The sequence below is a fragment of the Hemitrygon akajei genome, chromosome 16, assembly GCF_048418815.1.
Source record: "Hemitrygon akajei chromosome 16, sHemAka1.3, whole genome shotgun sequence".
NCBI classification, from domain to species: Eukaryota; Metazoa; Chordata; class Chondrichthyes; order Myliobatiformes; family Dasyatidae; genus Hemitrygon; species Hemitrygon akajei.
In genome coordinates, this window is record NC_133139.1 from 6,539,512 (window position 1) to 6,562,080 (window position 22,569).

General features: G+C 38.6%; 1 protein-coding gene across 4 annotated transcripts in view; it reads left to right on the forward strand.

The window, feature by feature from the left end:
* LOC140739717 (protein unc-13 homolog A-like) overlaps positions 1-22,569 on the forward strand; it is a 287,569-nt gene that overhangs the window by 125,144 nt on the left and 139,856 nt on the right. For all 4 annotated transcript variants that reach the window (XM_073068158.1, XM_073068159.1, XM_073068160.1 and 1 more), the window contains 4 exons: positions 6,058-6,411; positions 8,871-8,964; positions 9,733-9,788; positions 19,174-19,252. In XM_073068158.1, the coding sequence (XP_072924259.1) occupies positions 6,058-6,411; positions 8,871-8,964; positions 9,733-9,788; positions 19,174-19,252 (583 nt within the window). The remainder of the gene's footprint in view (positions 1-6,057; positions 6,412-8,870; positions 8,965-9,732; positions 9,789-19,173; positions 19,253-22,569) is intronic.

Below are 22,569 nucleotides of genomic sequence, written 5' to 3' on the forward strand. Positions count from 1 at the left end.
AACATACAGCACAATACAGGCTCTTTGGCCCACAAAGCTGTGCCGAACATGACCCTACCTTAGAGCTACCTAGGCTTTACCCATAGCCCTCTATTTCTCTAAGCTCCACGTAGCCATCCAGGAATCTCTTAAAAGATCGTATTGTTTCTGCCTCCACCACCACCACCGGCAGCCCGTTCCAGGCACTCACCACTCTCTGTGTTTTTTTTTTAAAAACTTACCCCTGACATCTCCTCTATACATACTTCCAAGCACCATAGAGCTATGCTCTCTCGTGCTAGCCATTTCAGCCCTGGGGAAAAGCCTCTGACTATCCACACGATCAGTGCCTCTCATGATCTTGTACACCTCTATCAAGTCACCTCTCATCCCCCATCGCACCAAGGAGAAAAGGCCGAGTTCACTCAACCTATTCTCATAAAGCAATGTAATCTGAACAAGAGATTCTGCAGATGCTGGAAATCCAGAGCAGCACACGCAATATGCTGGAGGAATTCAGCAGGTCAGGCAGCATCTATGGAAATTATTAAATAGTCGACATTTCAGGCTGAGACCCTTCATCAGGACTAATTTAAACCTGATGCTAATCACCTAAGCAACCTGGGGTTGCTTAATGGTATTGATCCATGGCATAAAGAAGGTTGGGAACTCTTGACCTAGGAGGTGCTTATGCTTCGGACTGTTCTATGGCTATTTCTGTTCATTGCAAATTGAATGCAACAGATAATACAAATGTAATATCTGCTGATGTAAATCCTATTTTTATAAAAGTTAGTAAAAATCTTTGACATTATTATAAATTAGAAACATAGAAAACCTAAGCACAATACAGGCCCTTCGGCCCACAATGCTGTGTCGAACATGTCCTTACTTTAAAAAATTACCTAGGGTTACCCATAGCCCTCCATGCACTTGTCCAGGAGTCTCTTTAAAAGACCCTATCATATCCGCCTCTACCACCATCGCTGGAAGCCTATTCCACATATTCACCACTCTCTGCGTGCGCTTTTTTTTTAAAAGCTCTTACCCCTGACATCCCCTGTGTACCTACTTCCAAGCACCTTAAAACTGTGCCCTCTCGTGTTAGCCATTTCAGCCGTGGGCAAAGCTTCTGACTATACACATAATCAATGCCTCTTATCATCTTGTACACCTCTTATCAGGTCACATCTCATCCTCTGTCGCTCCAAGGAGAAAAGGCCAAGTTCACTCAACGTACTCTCATAAGGCATGCTTCCCAATCCAGGCAACATCCTTGTAAATCTCCTCTGCACCCTTTCTATAGTTTGCACATCCTTCCTGTACTGGGGTGACCAGAACTGAGCACAGTATTCCATGTGGAGTCTGACCAGGGTCCTATATAGCTGTAACATTACCTCTCTGCTCTTAAACTCAATCTCACAGTTGATGAAGGCCAATGCACTGTATGCCTTCTTAACCACAGAGTCAACCTGCAAAGCAGCTCCGAGTGTCCTATGGACTCGGACCCCAAGATCCCTCTGATCCTCCACGCTGCCAAGATTCTGACCATTAATACTATATTCTGCCATCCTACTTGACCTCCCAAAATGAACAGCCTCACACTTATCTGGGTTGAATTCCACCTGCCATTTATCAGCCCAGTTTTGCATCCTATCAATGACCTGCTGAAACCTCTCACAGCCTCCCACACTATCCACTCTACTTTACTTTACTAACCCATCCCTCTACTTCCTCATCCAGGTCATTTATAAAAATCACGAAAAGAAAGGGTCCCAGAACAGATCCCTGAGGCATACCACTGGTCGTCAACCTCCATGCTGAATATGACCCGTCTAAAACCACTCTTTGCCTTCTGTGAGCAAGCCAATTCTGGATCCACAAAGCAAGGTCCCCTTGGATCCCATGCCTCCTTACTTTCTCAGTAAGCCTTGCATGGGTTACCTTATCAAATGCCTTGCTGAAATTCATATACACTACATCTACTACTCTATCTTCATCAATGTGTTTAGTCATATCCTCAAAGAATTCAATCAGGCTCGTAAGGCACAACTTGCCTTTGACAGCTGACTATTCCTAATCGTATTATACCTCTCTAAGTGTTCATAAATTCTACTTTTCAGGATCTCCATCAATTTACCAACCACTGAATTAAGACTCACTGGTCTATAATTTCCTGGGCTATCTCTACTCCCTTTCTTGAATAAGAGAACAACATCTGCAACCCTCCAATCCTCCTAATCCTCTCCCATCCCCATTGATGATGCAAAGACTCCCACAGTAGCCTGGGGTACATCTCATCTAGTCCCGGAAACGTATCAAACTTGATGCTTTCGGGGGGCATCACGTGATGACGGGTCAAGACGTTGGGAATCCAGCTCCCTTGTAAAAAGTAATGAAATAGGGTTTAAATGAAGAAGAGTTAACAAATATCTACTAGAAACTATTTATAAGTAACTCAGGATTATCTTTTGATATGGCTCCTAAACTGAGACAGAAGAAAGCTACTACTTCGAAGACTGCGCAAATCGGCGGAGAAAAAGGCCTAACCGTCTCGGTGAAGCCTCGGACTCAAGTTGGATCTCCTCCCGGCGAAGTGCATGGCACTTCTGATGATGCGGGACCGGAAGTTGCAGCAATGTCAGCGGTCTCCAAGAAGAAACGGCAAGAACAACGCATGCGCGAAAGTATGCATGAACAGATATTAACAAAACTACAAATCCCAACTACGGTTGGAAGTGAATCGGAAGTGGAATCAGACTCTTTGGGAAATTCAGAGGAAGAAGAAGAGGAAAAGAAGGAAGAGATTAAAGGAGACATAAAAGATATTCTGATATATATTATGAATGAATTAAAAGCTATAAGAAGGATGCAGAATAAACTCGATAATGTGGTAGAAAAACAAAAGAAGATGGATAATAAAGTTAAAGAGATGGAAGTAAAAGTGGAAGAAAACACTGGAAGAATAGATAAGATAGAAGACAATAATCTTGCCTGGACAATAGAAAGAACACAGATGTTGGAAAAAATAGATGCACTTGAAAACTCTAGTAGACGAAATAATATAAAAATTGTTGGTCTTATGGAAGGTACAGAGGGAGAAAATCCAATAAAATTCTTTCAAGAATGGATTCCGAAAATGTTAGAAATGAAAAAAGGAAGCCAAGTAATTGAAATTGAAAGAGCACACAGAGCTTTAAGACCAAGACCTCAACAAGATCAAAATCCAAGATCAATTTTAATAAAATGTTTAAGGTACCAAGATAAAGAAATGATCTTGAAGGCAGCTATTCAAGGTGCTAAAAAGAGAAATGGGCCATTGATAATAGGAGGGAAAAGAGTTTTTTTTATCCAGACATAAGTTACGATCTTCTGAAGAGGCGGAAGGAATTTAATCAAGTGAAAAAATCTTTATGGGAAAAGGGCTATAAATTTTTATTGAGCTATCCAGCAAAATTGATAATTTTCCTGGATAACGAAGAAAGAAGATTTTTCGTTGACTACCGGAAAGCGGAGGAATTTGTACAAGAATTACCTGATGTCCACGAAGAAGTAAAGAATTATAGAAATGAAATGGACTAATGATGAAGACTGAAACAAGGTTGGACTTGATGGACATTTATATTAAAAAAAATAGTTGAGTATTAATTGGGAGTAGAGACATTAATTATTTTTTTTCTTCACTAATATATTTTCTTTTTTTTGCGGGGGAGCTGGAAGAGCTCCTGATCGATGGCTGCGTGTTTCACGTGTACAATCATGGCGATTGCCATGACCCATAAAATGGGGGGGGGGTGTAATGTTGTGTTCTTTTTATTTGCAACATTAGTGGGGGGGGTACTTTGGTTTTTTTTTCTTATATATTAGTTATCTTTCTTCTATTTTTCTTCTTTTTTGCCTGGATGGTTGGGGAGAAACTTTTAAAGAGTTCCCAAGGTATTATGAATGATTAATTTACTTAATTTTTAAAGTTTTAATGTTAATGGAATTAATGGACCTGTGAAAAGAAAAAGAGTTTTAACATATATTAAAAAAATGAAAGGAATTATATATTTTTGAAAATTTGGCTCCCATACCTACAAAAGATAGGATTAAATACATAGGTCCTTTGAAGATAAAATTATAAAGTAATTGGGGAAAGTAAAAATAAATATTAAAATTATTTTGAACTCCATGGAACATGTGGGGATCCTCCGATATCCAGGCAATCTTTCTCTTTTTTTCCCTTTCTTTAGATAAGGGTTAAGGGGATGGGGGAGGGTTAATATTTTTCTCACTATTTATCATCACATTTATTCTTTGTAATTTTCTAAAATTTAATAAATAATTTTTTAAAAAATCTTGATGCTTTCCAAAAGCTCCTGCACATCCTCTTTTGTAATGTCTACATGCTCAAGCTTTTCTATCCAGTGTAAGTCATCCCTACAATTGCCAAGATCCTTTTCCGTAGTGAATACTGAAGAAAAGTATTCATTAAATACCTCCGCTATCTCCTCTGGTTCCATACACACTTTTCCACAGTCACACTTGATTGGTCCTATTCTGTCACATGTTATCTTCTTGCTCTTCACATACTTGTAGAATGCCTTGGGTTTTTCTTTAATCGTGCTCGCCAAGGCCTTCTCATGGCCCTTTCTGGCTCTCCTAATTTAATTCTTAAACTCCTTCCTGCTAGCCTTTGTAATCTTCTAGATCTCTATCATTACCTAGTTTTTTGAACCTTTCGTAAGCTTTTCTCCTCGACTAGATTTTCAACAGCCTTTATACACCACAGTTCCTGTACCCTGCCATCCTTTCTCTGTCTCATTGGAATGTACCTATGCAGAACACCACGCAAATATCCCCTGAACATTTGCCACATTTCCCTGAGAACATCTGTTCCCAATTTATGCTTCCAAGTTCTTGCCTGATAGCTTCATATTTCCCCTTACTGCAATTAAACACTTCCCTAACTTGTCTGTTCCTATTCCTCTCCAATGCTATGGTAAAGGAGATAGAATTGTGATCACTGTCTCCAAAATGCTCTCCCACTGAGAGACCTGACACTTGATATTGTACAAGATTTGTTCTGTTAATTAAAAAAATAGAACTTGTAATATCAAGAATGTGGTTTTGAGGCTAAATTCAGGTTAACCATGATCTTGAAGGCAGGGAAAGTTAAGTGGCATGTCTTGATTTACTATTTCTTGTGTCTGTGTCATGTGTACTTTTAATGGGTGCTTGAATATGCAGTGATATCACCATTCTGTGGATCGAAATGTGTAGGACTCTGCTGTGAAGTTTTTTTTCCCTGATTTGACTTTACTGCTGTTTTGACTGTCGAAATGTATAGAATTCTGTTTTTTTTAATATATTAAGAGAGGAAATTACATTCTTTCCCTCTCAAGCTCTTTCTCTCCCCCCCATCCCCCCACAATCCCCATTCTTGAATGAATAAAATATAAAACATCCTGTCTTCTTTCATGGGTCATCCACATAACTGTGGTCAGAGTAACTTCTGGAATTGCTCCACTGTTTATTCCCTGCTTTGGAAAGTGTAAAATTGTGATTCTTTGAGAAAAATATGCATATGCATTTGGATTTTCCAAAATAATTTCTCCTGGAAATTTCTTTTAGAAAGCTAATTTGCAATAACATTTTCATGGTGCTAATTTGCTTGCCCAGAGTAGATTCTTCTTTTCGTTTCACTTATGCCCACCCTCTGTGCAATGTTTCCCTTCAGCAATATGGGAGGCAGGTTAAATCTATGGGCACACTACCATGTTTTACAAATTTTATACAGTTATGCTGGTCAGTAAGTACCATTCAAATCTAGCAAATTGGTAATTGCCCAAGATTCATGTTTGCTCTCCTTTTCAACAACCAATAATAATTTTTTTAATTAAAAATGGAAAAATAAAGAAAGAAGGCTCCAGATATTTTAACTTGTATATCCAAAGTGTTCATGATTTGTTACTATTCTCATTCGATCTGTATAGAACAAATTCTTTACACTGTATGTTTTAAGATAGTTGATAATTCTATCAAATTTCTTTGTTTTCAGTTTAAGAAGCCTTAATATCTCTCTCATTTTTGCAGCCCAACAGGTAGCAGCAGATATGCTTCATCAGCAGAGCTGAGCCAGGGTAGTTCCCAGCTTAGTGAGGACTTTGATCAAGATAACGAGAGTCTGCAAGGCTCCGATTTAGATGATGAACGTGACGGTGATTCTTATCACTCTTGCCACAGCTCAGTGAGCTGTCAGAAAGAATCTCTAGACTGGGACAAAGACGATAATGAGCCGTTGGAGATTTATAGCGAAACTGAAGAGTTCCAGAAGGAAGTAGAAATATATGAGGAAAAACCAACAGAGGAAGAAATTGTTGCTCCAGAGGAAGCTAAACCTGAAACTGAGATACCACCAGAGCAACCTGAAGCCAAACCACTAGAAATGTAAGAATTTCATTGTCTTATAAAGCTTATCGGAGAGCTAATTTCCTAGGTGAGACTCAATATAGATGTTTTGATACAACTAACAAATGGATAGTATTATTATAATTTGTTTAATTATATGAAGCATTGAAAATGTTGTAGAATGTGTCCTGCCTTGCTACTTCAATAATAATGTTTGAATTCGACTTAACAAAATGAAGCCCTTGTTCAATTTCCTTCGACTTGTATTGTAATAATTTAACACACTAAGATCTCACAATAATAGCATGTAGCTAAGCTAACTGCACATTAAGAGTAAAATGTAGGTTGTGAAATGGAACAGATCAATAATTAGAGAAAAGTCATCTTGTTAATGAAACAGCTGAGGGAAACTTAATTCTGTGCTGCTGAATTAAATTAATTAATTTTTGGCACAATACATTTGAGAGCAGTACAGCTCACAAGTGTTTAGCAAATCCTTTCTAGTTGGCTTTATGAAAGAGTTTGCTAAATATTCTCAGTCCCCTGTTCCTTTCCCAAACAATGCAGAAATGTAACTTTTAACATATATCTTCTGAAAATTACAATTAAATATTTCACCATTTGTTCAGGTTGTGCCTTCTGGAAAATAATTTGCAGCAAAGCATTATTATAACATTTTATGTGTTAAAATGCTAGGAAGGCTTAAGATGTGATTTGTTCCTTTCTATTTCTGTAACTTCAAATCAAGGATCCAATCCCTTGGGTATAATTTTTTAAATCTCTGTCTTGTGTAGTTTTTTTTCACCCCCTTGACCATCTTTTATAACTTTGATGATATTATTATTTTCTCAGTTTTTAAATTTATTTCAGGATCTAGGATAAGTAAAGCTCATATAGCTCTGAATTGTAGCAAATTGAAACTCCTTAGCTTCAGTCTTCTGAGCTAATTTATTCTCATTTCTAACTTAGTCAAGATCATTGTTGATATGATTTCAGCTACCCAGAGTTTAGGCATATTGTGAAAACTTGAGCACTTTTCCTTTTGATTTGGCAATCAGTCTTAAATCATGGCTCTCCATCCTGAAGCACAGTGGATATATTATTATGTTAAATGTACCATACAACTCAGCTTCTAAATCATTGTCAGTGGAAATCAAACAAGAGGAAAGGGATGATATTGTTAGTGTGTAAAAGAATAGATTTTGTTTTGAGATATAGTTTAAAACGCCACTGAAGCTCCCCGACATTCTTCAGAGAAAAAAGTTGTGTGGCATCTATATTCCAGAGCAGAGAAGTTAGAGAAAATAATTGGTTTCACAGGGTAGAGGTAGAGTGTTGACAAGGTGTAAACATTTAACTGTTTATGAAATTGTTACAATACAGAATCTCCATCAGAGTCCCATTGGGTACAGCGTTACTCAAGACAATGCGGTTTCATAGTTGTAGAATTACAAAGTAATTTCTGTTATGGGTGTTAAGTGATCATTATTAGATATCAGTGCATTGGGAGAACAGGAAAATAACCAGGTTTCCAGATCCCATTGAGAAAATTGCTACAAATAAATGCTTTGGGATCAAGTGAAAACAACATTGGGATCCACAACATATTATACAGAGAACACAAAAAATACAGAGCATGTGTACACTATTTGGCCACATGAATCCACTCCACCATTCAGTGAGGTGATGTCTGACTTTTACCTCAAATGCCCTTTTACGTTCTTTTCCTGTATCTCTTGATTTCTATAGTGTAGCACTCGCATTGAATACCTGATTCCTTGACGTGGACTCCTCAGCCTACCTCTACCTCAGGATTTCCCAACCAGGGGTCCACAGACAGCTCAGTTAATGGTAGAAGTCCATGACATAAACAAGGTTGGGAACCCCTGTATTGGATAGAAAATTATTCCATTATTTCAATATTGTAGAGTTGTAGTTCAAGCTGGTATACCTGGTCCCTTACAATACAGGTTTAGCTACTTGGGAGTAACAGTAGTAGACAGAACTCCTGCTCTACTCTATCAAACACTCAATGTAGTTTATGTATTTCAATGAGTTTGTCTTCCAAATTTAGGAGTAACTAGTCCTAGCCAACAATCTCTCTACATGTAACATGGCTACAATCCCAGGAACCAATCTGTTAAATCTTCATTTTAGTTCCTCTATAGAATGTTTTAGACAAGGAGACTAAAATAGTACACAATAGTTTTGGTCTCAATTACTGACACAATCCTGATAGGACGAGTATTCCTATTTGAGTAAGTTCAGAAAGATTTGTTGGTGCCCCTTGAGTGATGTCCAAACAAAAGTCAGCACCTTAAGGATAAAAGAAAGTAGAGCGGGTGGCAGAAAATTTCTAAATTGGGCATCAGCAATAAAAGCCCTTCAGCGATTAGTGGGTTTTTATTTCTTGGTAGAATTTAATGGGAAATTTGAAGTGAGAAATTATGGTTTGTAACTATTGTTTTAACTTTTTTGTTGCATATTTATATCTTTAGCTACAGAAATGAGGAGGAAGGGCATTCTAGTATGTCCAGGGCTAAAGCCAACTGGCTTAGAGCTTTTAACAAAGTCCGTATGCAACTACAAGAGGTAAGTCAACTACAACAAAGTGAGACAAACCCAGATTTTCTTTATCAACATTAAAAAATAATTATATTGCAGACAATAACTGTTGCACCTATTGAAAATACTCTTATATTCTTAAACATCGTTGAATGAAGTTTTAAAATAACCCATATCTAACAATTTGCTCAGAGTTAATGAGAATGTAAAATTTAGAGCACGCAATAAAGTTAGCTGGAAGTGTGGAAAAACAATATTTGGAGTTTCTGTACTTTAACCTAAAGGAGTTAACAAAGTGAGCACCCTTTCCTTAGAGAGGGGATTTAACATTGGAAGTTGTGAATTAAATGGACATTTTTCATCAATCCTTGCCATAGAGGATGCACACTTTTGACATATTGAGAAGATGATTAGCATTATTTGATGGAAAGGAAGTACACGCTGGGATAATAGACTTATCTTGGTTGAAATGCACTTGTTCCACTTAACATTTATTCTTATGTCTTAGTTAAAGCTATTTTACATGAATAGTTACTTACAAATTTATAAAATGGTACTGCTTAACTTGCTATAGTATCTTATTTCTTTCCAGATACAATGTGTTTTTTTCATAGCTTTATCATGCAATGTTAAGCCACTAACTCTGCAAGGTGACAGATCAAGGTACATAAAGAGTAATCGATGGGTACTGATGTTTTTAAAATTGGCTGCACTTTAAAATTGTTTAGCTTGGAGAAATGGTCATGGAAATAATATCAAATAAGTGAAATTTTGCGATGAATTTGTTTTCTGCAGGCACAACTTGGGGAAGGGGTTGGTGATCTGCCAAAGCCTCTTTGGTTTAAAGGAGGGTGAGTACAATGTCATTATTTAGTGCAAAGCATTTATTTATTGAATGTAAACAATGGTTGTTAAATACATATATATTTAAATTGGTATTAAATATTTGTGCTGCTCTACACCTTCAACTTGGTTCAATTTTTAGCTCATTTAATAATTATGTTGCTAAACTGTTTAAATATACAAGTTGTGATAGAATTTCAGCATAAAATGGGTTTGTGGACAAGCTGGACTATATTGGTACTACTAGAGTTTAGAAATTATCATGGCTTCATTTTTATTTACCAGCAGAAATTAAATGTGGATACATTAGCTATTTGGTGGCCAATCTGAAATGGCTCCTTAATGTAACAGGTTCAGAATTTAGCCAATTGCATTACAGGTATTGAGGGTTCTGTTGCAAGCGTTTATTGTAATAAGAACTTTTGATAAGCTACAAAGAACATCTTATAAAGAAAAAAAATCAGAATGAGAACTATTTATTTATCTTCCTGGAAAGAATTATCAAGGCAATGTTCAGCAGTCTCTAAATGAAGATCTGTTATTGTGTAATAAAAAACTATTATAGTCTCGTAGTTATCATGAACGGGAAAACAACTATGTAGCAAAAGAATCATCTATGCGTTGCTCTTTCTTGTTTAGAAATAAGAATTAAATTCACACTTTTATCCATCAGTCATATTTAATAAGGACACTAGTTCTCACTGGTCAAATTTTGATGAAATGACTCAACAGAAGGAGATCTGTCAGAAGATATTTGTAGTGGTTTTCATTTACCCGTTGTTCAAGCGCTTTCATCAGGTCATTTAGTACAAATGTCCAATAACAAAACAGAAGTCGTAAACAATGGCCACTCTGAACAATTATCTGATTGGCTTGTTATCGTTGTCTCTATATTACATGAGGTTCCTTATGGTTTTGTAAGGGGGAGGTGGTAGTTCAATAAGCTCAAACTCTCTATTAAATGCTCCCAATAGCATGCATCTCAAATAGCCCCTGACAACCAAGTCCAACTCTTCACATATGGCTTCATTACTAAGCCCTGTGGAACAGTTTCTACTGCAGAAGGAGCAAAATTGGGTTACTGGCACTTTAAAACCAGCCAGTTCAGAGAGATAGGCCTCGTCAGTTGCGGTTGGCAGCTCATCTAGGAGAAGGAAAACTCTGACCTCAAACATCCATTGCCTTGCATCTATACCCACTCATTAGAAGAGCTTTGGGAGAAAACCTAGAGGGAAAATCGGGAGCCTGAATCCCTAAGGCAGTCCTATGTTGAGTTCAGCGCTGACTGGAAACTCCTGCGATGCCACTGGTACCAAACTCTATCTGTCTGTGCAGTTCCTTTGCATTCATCAGTTTGTGGAGAGGAGAGCTTGCTGCATGGGTGGCTCTCCAAATCATACTGCCCTGGCATGCAGACTGGCTTTATATCACATAGACAGCTGGGGTGCAACATCCATGGTCAACCCTGACCAATGGAGGGCTCAGCATAGCAGAAGAAACAGTCTTTTTCAATAAGAGCATGTTTTGCTTTGTGGATTTTGCTTAATACTCCTGAATATAAAAATCAAAAGGCCTGGAAAGTGTGAATCTGATGATTTAAAGCTACATTTTGCCTGTGATATAAAAGTATATGCGGTTGCTGCTCGTATCTAGGCATACACAACAGCAAATGATGTAACTCCTGGCAAAGTTCAGACTGATATGACATTAGATCATAAGAAATAGGAGTGGGAGTTGGCCTGTTCAACAATATCATTGCTGGTGTTCACCTACAAACCAATTTGCTGTCTTTATACCATCCACAAATCTATTGAAGTTTTGAATGCACTTTGTGACTGATCCTCCTCATCTCATTCCAGTATGGCCTGACTTTTATTATTGTGACCTTAACTCTCAGCCCAGATGAATGTCTCCCCTTGTATCCATCTACTTCAGCCTCTGAGTTTCAATGAGGTCACTTCTTGGTTTTCTGAACTAGAGAAATGGAAACCTAGCCTGTTCATCCTTTTACCTGAATCTTCATCGCACTCAATCTATAGCAAGCATTTGGTTTTTTCATTATGTTAGAAGATCAAAATTTCACATGATATTTCAGATAAGGTCTGTCCAAGGACCTATTGCAGTAAGATATTACTCTCGTATTCAAATCTGCTGGCAATAGAGACCAGCAAACAATGTCTTCCTAACTGGGTACTGCAATTTCACTTTAACTTTAAGACAAAGGGCACTCGGGTTTTCCAATCTTATTGTTTTTTTCAAAAAACAATACCTAACATTTCTACTGGTGGAACATTTCACATTTTTCCACATGGCACTCCATTTGCCTTGTAACTGTTCCATATCCTCTTGAAGATTCTGTGTATCCTTATCATGACTTGTATTCCACCTGGTTTGGTGACATCTGCAGCCTTGGAAATGTTATAATTGTCTTGATGCTGAAATGAGCTTTTGTCCTTAAACAGTTATCCTGGTATCTTAAACAAGAGAAAATCTGCAGATGCTGGAAATCTAAACAACACAGCTGCTGAAGGGTTTTGGCCTGAAATGTCGACTGTACCTTTTTTATATAGATGCTGCCTGGCATTTTGTGTGTATTATGCTGGTATCCCTCTTGTCACTCCCTTCCAGCTGAGAAGGACCCTATTCCCACCCATTTTATCTGTTAACTATTTCTCAATCTGTACATAAAGGAAAATCCAAAAACAGCGGATGCTGAAAATCTAAAAGAGAAGCACAAACTGCGTGAAACACTCAGCTATTAGGTAGCATTTGTAGAAGAAGAACTTGTTAACTTGTTGAGTCTGGGGCATTTCAACAGACTGAGAAATGCAGGTTAGTGTTTGGAAGGAGAGAAAGATGAGGGAGGATGTATGGAAGGAACAAAGGGAATATCTTTGATTGGATGAATCTAATTGTCTTAATAGGGACAGCTATTAGCACTTTCATCTTTTGTAAAGGGAGAGACCATAGGACATGTCTTTTGGACTCATGCCATCAGAGATTCCCCTTGTTTTACATGTCCCTCCTTCATGCTTCCTCCAACTACAAACTATATAGCTTGTATTTTTCTCTTCCCTAACTTTGAAGAGTTATGGACTTGAAATGTTAACTGTTCCTCCTTCCACAGATACTGCCTGAACTGCTGGAAGTTTCCAACATTATCTGCTTTGATCACAATTCCACATGATAGTGCATTATCTGCTTTGATCACAATTCCACATGATAGTGCTCATAATCTTCCTGTTTGAGCCATTGTCTAAAGGTGTCTGAAAATCCAGATGCGCCACATCCACTCTAATACTCTACTAGATATATCCACTAAGAATTCCAAAGCAGTTGGGCATCATTTTCCTAGTGTATATCCATATTGACTCCTCCCCATCATATAATTGTTATTTTCTGTCACGTGCTTTATTAGAATTTAGCATTTCCTTGCTGTAGATATCAATCTAAGAGGTTGACACTTACTACTTTTAATTCTCCTTAAATAATGAGGTTACAATTTCAACCCTCCAATTCCTCTAATGTATCTCCCTCTACCATGACTCCTGGCTGAGTGTTCCAGTCACGCACCAAAAAAGCCACCTGACATTTCTCCTCTCATTTCCTCCGATCTCCTTAACATTGTACTGTGAAAGGTAGATTTTTTTCCTCTTTTGTTGTTGTTCTGCATTCCACAGACTCTTTGGCTATGTGGGTGGTATGATGTAATTACTTGATACTGGTAATGAGAAAGATCAATAAACAATCTTTAAATGGGGTTGACTGTTGATGACCATCAACACAGCTAATATTTATTTTTAGAGTTACAGAAAGGAACAGGCTCTACCAGCCCGATGAGCCACACTGCCCAGCAACCCACCTGTTCATCCCTAGCCTCATCACAGGACAATTTACAATGACCAGTTAACCTACTAACCAGTACATCTATGGACTGTGGGAAGAAACCAGAGCACCCGGAGGAAACACACATGGTCACAAGGAGGATCTAAAAACTTCTTACAGATGGTGTCAGAATTGAACTCCGCTGCAATGCCCAAGCTGTAATAGTGCCATGCAAACAGCTATGCTACCATGGCGCCCAACTGTATTAGCAATTGGGTTAAGTATGTGAATAGGTTGAATCTACCACTGGAAAGATTTAAAGTTATTTTAAGGTCACATCTGAGGGGACTGCTGAAAGCAGAAATATGAACATCTCAGATCTAGAGCCATTGCACTGTGAAATGTAATTTGAAATAGTTGTCACGTAACTAGTGATTTCCTTCTAATTTTACACACCCACAGTGACCTCTATTACTCATAGTGGATGACTGCTTGGTATTATATAAACAGAAAAATATTGCAAACACACAGCAGGTCAGGCAGCCCCCAGATAAAGATAAGCAATTAACATTTCAGGTTCTGGTTCCTCTGTCACAAACAAGAGAAAATCTGCAGATGCTGGAAATCCAAGCAACAGGCACGTACAATGTTGGAGGAACTCAGCAGGACAGGCAGCATCTATGGAAGTAAGTACAGTTGATGTTTCAGGACAAGACCCTTCATCAGGACTGGAGGAAAAAAGATGAGTCAGGGTAAGAAAGTGGGGGGAGGGGAGGAAGAAACAGTAATAGGTGAAACTGGGAAGGTTGGGGGTGGGGGGGAAGAGGTGAAGTAAAGAGCTGGGAAGTTGACTGGTAAAAGAGATAAAGGGCTGGAGAAGGGGGGAAAGAGGAGTACCAGAGGGAGGTGATGGACAAGTAAGGAGATGAGTTGAGAGTGGGGAATGATGAAGTGGGGGGCATTCCAGTAAGTTTGAGAAATCTATGTTCATGCCATCAGGTTGAGGCTACCCAGGCAGAATACAAGATGTTGCTTTTCCAACCTGAACATGGCCACCCATTTTAATTCCACTTCCCATTCCCATTCCAATATATCATCCATGGCCTCCTCCACTGTCGTAAAGAGGCCACATTCTGTTTGGAGGAGCAAAACCTTATCTTCTATCAAACTGATGAATGGTATGAACATCAATTTCTTAAACCCCTTCATCATTCCCATTTCTCTCTCACCTTATCTCCTTACCTGACCATCACCTCCTCCTGGTCCCCCTGTTTCTTTCTTCCATGGCATTCTGTCCTCTCCTTTCAGATACCCCCTTCTCCTGCCCTGTATATCTTTCACCAATCAACTTCCCAGCTCGTTACTTCACCTCTTCCCCACCATCCCCCATCTTCTCAGTTTCACCTATTACAAGGTGTTTCTTCCTCCCCTCCCCTTCTAACTCTGACATCCTGATGAAGGGTCTTGACCTGAAATGTCGACTATCTATTCATTTCCATAGTTGCTGCCTGACATGCTGAGTTCCTCCAGCATGTGTGTGTTGTCTGGTTCTTCTGTGTTACTTTGTGGCTGTGTTGCTTAAAGGCTAAGGGATCACGTCCAACAAGCCAGACTACACTAATATAGAAAAATTGAGTCAAACTGATAAAGGGCAGAATTGGCATATTCTAATAGAGATAAGAGGATGAATGCAAGAAATTCTGCAGAAGCTGAAAATCCAGTGCAGCATACACAAATTGCTGGAGCAACTCGCGGTCATGTTAATGTTTAGCGCGGCACTATTACAATTCGGCATTGTGGAGTTTGGAGTTCAGTTTCAGCACCATCTGTAAGGAGATTGTACATTCTCTGAGAACTGCGTGGTTTTCCTCCAGGTGCTTCAGTTTTCTCCCACAGTCCAAAAACGCACCAGTTGTTAGCTTAATAGATCATTGTAGATTGTCCTGTGATTAGGCTTGTGTTAATTATGTGGGTTGTTGGGCAGTGTGTCTCATTGGAGCTGGTAGGGCCTGTTCTGTGTTATATTGATAAAAGACATTGAACTCTGCAAATCAGACAGCATCTATGGAAATGAATGGGCTGAGACTCTTCATTGGGACCCTGATGAAGGGTCTTGGCCCAAAACATCGACTGTTTATTCATTTCCATTGATGCTGCCTGACCTGCTGAGTTCTCTCGTATTTCGTGTGTGTTGCTCTAGAAAGAGTGTGAAAGGCTGTAGCCTGCTCAGACTGAAGATGATGAGGTATTGTTTTCAAACGTGTATTAGGCATTGCTGTAAAGGCACAGGAAGTTTCGGGCAGTTAGTCTAGAATGGGAGTGGGTTGGGCATTAAACTGGGAGACCACTGGAACGTCAATGTTACTCGCATGGATTGAACATGGGTGTTCTACAGAACAATCACCCAATCTGTGTAAGGTTACTGCAGTTTAGATGAACTTCTACTTGATGTTGGTCGGCACAATAAAAAGATACAGCAGATAATACACAAACAAAAATATTAATGTACAAATTACACATAAGAGCAACCTTAAGAGATGCTTTGTATAGATCTACCTGGGCCCAAAGCATTCTATTTGCTTATGTGCTGTTTAAATAAAGTATGATTTGAGCATGGTAAAGTTCTGATGTGGTTCCTTAAGTTTATCATAGCTGGGGGAAAGTACTGGTGATGAGCTCCCACTCCCAATTAAATGCTCCCAATGGTGTGCATCTCAAATAGCCTCTGACAACCAAGTCCAACTCCTAGCCTTCATGTGTGGCCTAGCTACTAAGCCTGGTGAAACAGTTTCTACTGACAGGAGAAGGGGCAAAGATGGGTTACTGATGCCTTAAAGCTAGTCGGTCTGTGCATATGGGGCTGTCATCCGTGGCTGGCAGCTAATCTAGGAGAAGGAAAACTCTGATCTCAAACCTCTGCTGCCTTGTGGCTATACCCACTCATGGGGAAGGGTTTGGGAGTAAACCCTGAGGGGAAATCCCTAAGCTGGTCCTACATTGAGTTAAACACTGACTGGCAACTCCTGCAACACCTCTGGTATCTCTGGTTCTCAGTCTCTGTTGTTGCTTTGGATTCATCAGCTGCGTGTGTTGTGGTTTCTCGTGCCCCACAAACGACCAGGAGACACAGAAGATTCTTCAAGAAGGGTTAAACTTTAATTTGCAAATCAAAGCTGTGAGAGTCATTGAGCTAGTCGCTGATTGCCCACCGATCCTTGTACATAGCATTTTTTATAGCAATCTCCTGGTTGAGTTGCATTAGCATTTCCAATCGGTCTACAGTTGCGTATCACAAGTACATCTGCCACTATTGTTTCTACCCATTGACTTAATCATGTGTATCACAAGTACATCTGCCACTATTGTTTCTACCCATTGACTTAATCATGTTCTAATCTACATCTCTTAGCTACCTCTCATTGACTTACACCATTATAATCTACATCTCTTAGCTAGCCTCTCATTAACACCCCATTATCTTCTACATTCTTAAGATTTCATTCTCCTACTAAATTGGATACATGCATAGCAAACAGCAAACTCAAAGCTGACTTGCAACTTTTATACTCCAATACGTGGAAGGGGGAGCCTACTGCATGGGCAACAGCTTGCTCTCCATATTGTACTGCCCTAGTGTGGGTATCATGGAGACACCTAGAATGCAACATCCATGGTTGACCTTAACCAATGGAGGGCCTCAGGAATGTTACAATGTAAGAAGAAACAAACTTACATTGATTTTGAGCTTTTTTTCATTTAAATTGTTGAAAAGTTTGCAAACTATTGGTGTAAATCTTTATTTTGTCTTCCCAACTTGTCTCTATCAACATTGAGGTTGAGAAATCTATTCAGGTACCTCTAGTATGTCCTTTCTTGCTATCCCACCAAGCAAAACCTAAGATTTTCTTAGATCTTGAACCCAAATCTTTCTTTAGTGTCCTCCTTTCAAATTTGTCCTGTGAATGAGACCAGTCTCCAGTTTCCACAAAAGCTGTGTACGGTTCCCTGTGTCCTTCAACTTTTATTCATTTTGATCTCTTCATTCTTAGAAATTACCAGCCTCAACTCTCTCTACCCTCTGTTTCCCAAAGTCATTGATTATCCTTTTGCTGCTTCACTCTATATCCAAATTTCCTCAGCCTTTTAGCTTGGAAATTTTCCAATCAGGTTTCATTTCCTTCCATAGTATTGAAATGCTTCTCATCAATGGGACAAATGATATTACATATAACAATGAATGTTATAATCCTAAATAACTAATACATGTGATTTGTCCTTCGGGCAGATGGGGCTTGTCAGCTGTGCTTGGCAGCTCATCTAGAAGGAAAACTGATTTCAAACCTCCACTGCCTTCCTGCTATTCCCACTCATGGAGAAGGCTTCAGGAGTAAACCTTGAGGTAAAATCTGGAGATGGAGTCCTTAAGGCAGTCCAATGTTGAGTGCCAAACTGTATCAGTCTTTGCCATTCCTTTGGATTTATCAGTTATGTGGAGAGGGAGAATCTCTACATAGGCAGCAGTTTGCTCTCCATGTCATACTGCCCTGGCTTGCATATGACAACTAGAATGCAACATCCATGGTCGAGGAACGTGGAGCGTTTCTGACAGCATCTTTTGTCATTATTTAATCCCACCATCTCCTCCAGCAAATCTCTACCATTACCTTTCTTGTTGGGACTTCTTATTTTCTGCCTGTTTATTAATTGGTGGCAAGAGAATTGGTTACAATAATTTCTCCACAAGCACTGTTGCTTCTGGTACCTGCCCTGAGGATTAATCAAAAATGAGGTGTTGGTGCTTTAAGCCTCTTACCTGTTTAAAATGGCAAGAAACAGAAATGTGGTGCAGTGTCTCTACCCTCCTTGTTCATGCTGGATAGACTAGTTAAAATTGGAATATAGTATTGTCATTCCAGAAAGAACATTCATTATGGTCACATATTGAAGATTTTGCTGAGAGGAGAAAGAGACAATATTAGAGACCAATTAGGATAAAATGGATGTAATTGGTAATAATACCAGTATCTTTTTAGAGATGAGTATCTGCCCATAATATCATGTTATATGTGGAAATACCCTGTTTTATGGAGTAACACATTGCACTATAAAGTTACAATATTGATAAACTTGTCTTCTAAACTTTCAATTAATTTTCAGTATAAGAAAGCAACCAACTCAGATGAGTTTCTATTATTCTTTGATATTAGTTTGAGTCTTAAAATCCAGCTAGTTGGTGTAAGATAATTTTGGAAAACAACTGATGTAACAGGCAAATTTGCTCTTGCATACTAATGAGTTTGATGATGCTGTTCTTTGATGAAAATAGAAGATTGCTGGAAATTATTCACCTATTTGGCTCCTGCAAAACATGTAAAGAGATACAAGAAGAGATGCAAGATATTTTCATTTTTGTACCTCAGTAAATGAGCTATGCAGCATGGAGAATATTATTGCTATTTTGTTCGATAATATGCAGAATAAATATTGTTCAGAGACTATACTTAGGCCTCAAGGAGAGATACTCCAATGTCTGTTGGTTCTTCACTTTGCTGTTGCTGTCTTTTCTAGGCCTGGCGGTGGGCTTTACAGTATTGACAGCATGCCAGATCTTCGAAAGAAAAAACCCAAAAATCTTGTTAGTGATTTGGTGAGACATCTCTTTTCTCCCACAGTGACCTGCCACTATGCTGTGAAGCATCTGATAGTTAAGGAACTTTGCCTGTTGCCTTGCTTGCTAGTAATTCTCTCTGATTTTTTTTTGTTTATGTTTGGTTTCTTTCTTTTGTCTTTTGTTTCACTTGTAACTGTAGGGGAGCAGCCGTTAAGTTTCTGCGTAGCATTGACAGCATGCCTGATATTAAGCCGCGGCGTAAATCCCTCCCACTGGTCAGCGACCTGGTGAGAAAATCCTTGTCTGCTATATTCAAGGGAGGGCATTACCACTTAAGACGCAGCTAGTTTTCTTCAATACGACACAGGCTTCTGGGTTCAGCACTGGGCTGAAAGACTTTGGTTTCTAAAATTTCAATTACCAGACAATCTTAAAATGTACATTCTAATTGAAGAAACAAAGCTAAATAATTGGTTACAAAGAACTATAAACAACCTTCCCAAAAGCTCCATTTTAAAAAAAAAGTTGAATTCAATTGATTTCACTTCTAGCTTCCCTCCAGACATATTATATGTTAAAGTAGACTTTTGTAGACTTTGAAGAAGTTGGCTTGTTTCATTTGAAATAAATACCATTATACAAGTTGTTAATGCACTAAAAATTAACAAATGTAAGCATCAAATTAGAAACCAAAGTTCTTGTATATTGCTGCTGCAGCTTAGCTTCACTTTCTATTTTTTTCAAATATTTTGCATTTTCTGTTCTATGCTGCTCTACTCAAACTTAATTGCCTGTTAATTTTATTCAGTCCTGCTGTCTGACCCCTGAAGCCCTAATAGCCTTTGAAATATTTGGTGAAAAGATTACTCACATTTAGATACTTGCATCAGTAAACATTAGGGATTTCTAAATTTCATCAGTATCAGAATTCTTTTTAAAAATGTGATATTGCATCTCTGCCAACTGAATTTTCTAGGGTTTTAAGCCTGAATCAGCAAACCATGGAATTTTTAAAAAATAGAGTAAAATGTGAAAATGAACTCTTAATAGATTTTGAAAATTCAAAATCATTTTATTCAACAGGCCAGGTTTTTAAAGTCCAGGAAATGGAGTGAAGTAAAATAATAAAGATTCTCTTTGGTATTTGAAGGTGGTATGTCATGAAGAAATTGATCTAAGGTTAGAACTGGAGATTCAAGTGGATGCCTGTGCATCTCAATGTCCTGTATAGTTTGATTTATAACTTTAATCAGATAAGAGAATAACTGGTAATTGTGTGCTGTGTTCTGAAAGACAAAGTAAGCTAAACTCAATCTACTAATAATTAAACTCTCCCATGTGCTGTTGAAAAATATTGTAGCATAATAAATTTTACTCATGAAGAATACTTATTTGGATTTGCATTGTCTAATATAAAGAAACAAACAAAGATATCCCAAAGAATACGAGTACAAAGCAGCAAACACCAAAGCACATTAAATTGAGTAAATTAACCTGTTTACAGAATAATAGTGCTTGTTGAATATCAATGGAAACTTTGCTAATTATGTTGAAAAATAATGTATATTTCAAGACCATATGTAAAATAGAATATCACAAAACATGTACCTCACAAACACTGCTCGGTATGGTGGTGAAATAATAATAGTATGCTGCTTCAATTTATTACAAAAGTCAGCAATAATTTAGATGCTAAAATGGACCAGCATGGACTAAATGTTGATGTAAACTCGAAGAAAAACACTCCGGTTTGTAGGGACATATTTGCACTCTAAACAGTAGTCTTGGCTTCAACTGGCTTTGCTCTACAACCTATCCCACTGAGCTGTCAGAGTTCAGGGTTGCCTGATCTCGCCATGGAAGAAAATTAGGCGAGTGTCCATTGAAGAAGCAGTTTTAATACCAATAATCATAAACTACAAATGAAGAAACCTAAACAAAATTGCTGAAAATACTCGGCAGGTCAGGCTGCTGCTTTATTTTATCTTCATTTAGAGATGCAATACGGAACAGGCCCATCTGGATTTTTGTGTTGTGTTGCCCAACAACCCACCAATTTAATCCTAGCATAATCTCAGTCTAATTTACAATGTCCAATTACCCTGCTAACTGGTATGACTTTGAACCGTGTGAGGAAACTGGAGCACCCAGAAGAAACACGCATAGAAGAATTTATAAGTGTACAAACTTGCTTACAGAGGATACCGGAATTGAACTCCAAACTCCGATGCCCTGAGCTGTAATAGCATTGTGCTACCTGCTACGCCACCGTGGCACCCCAGAAAGAAATACCGGTAGTTAATGTTATAGGTCAATGATCCTTCATCAGAACTGGGAAGGAGGCAGAAAAGCTTTTTATTCCTGTATTGGGTGTTATCGGTTGGATATTTATCAGATGTTCCCCTTCCCAACCCTTGCAGCTTTATCAAGTTTCCTTTGTCTCTCCCTGGTTCTGACAAAGGATTTTGGAGCTGAAATGTTAGCTCTGCTTTTCTTCGCTCTGACACAGCCTGAGCTGCTAAGCATTGACAACTATCACAGTTTGGTTTCTTCATTGTTCTAAGGTCTAAGCCTTTGTGCCAGATTCACATTCTGTTTGAGCTTCACACTGATACTTAACTGGCAGAGTATGATTGTTATTAAGTATAATGAAACATGTGGTGGTGTAGTTGGCGTGACGTCACTACAGCTCGGGGTGCAATTCTGGCCTTCTCTGTAGGGACTTTGTATGATCTCCCCATGACCGCGTGGGCTTGCTCTGCTTTCCTCCCAACGTTCAAAGACATACTGATAAGTAGATTAATTGGTCATTGTAAATTGTCCTATGATTAGGCTAGCGGGGTTGGGTGTGGCTCATTGGGCCAGAAAGACCTGTTCCTCCTCTTCCCTCTCAACCCTACCGTATCTCCCAATAAAATAAACTAATCCAAGACTCATTTTACTTTTAAACTGCATTTATATACAAAATAGAGCAAATTAGCAAGTACTGATGATTTTTCAAGCTTGGTTTTATATAAAACTAAGTCCACAGTGACAAGGAGTATACTTCTGATTAGTGAAACTTTACCTGCAGCGTGGATGTAGTACCTAGCTAAACATGAAGGAAATCAACATTAGACAGTAGATCCTAACCTCCTTTACCAGGCTGCTCTCCTTCACAGTACCAAAATATCCTGAAGAAAAACTTCGGCAGCAAAAAGCCCCCCACTTAACCACAAAGACTTCCACCTTTTCTGAAACACATGAACACACTCAACACACAATGGATATGACTAGAGCGTAAGCCTATAAGACAAAGGAGCAAAATTGTGCCATTTCTCCCATTGAGTTTGCTCCACCATTTTATCATGGCT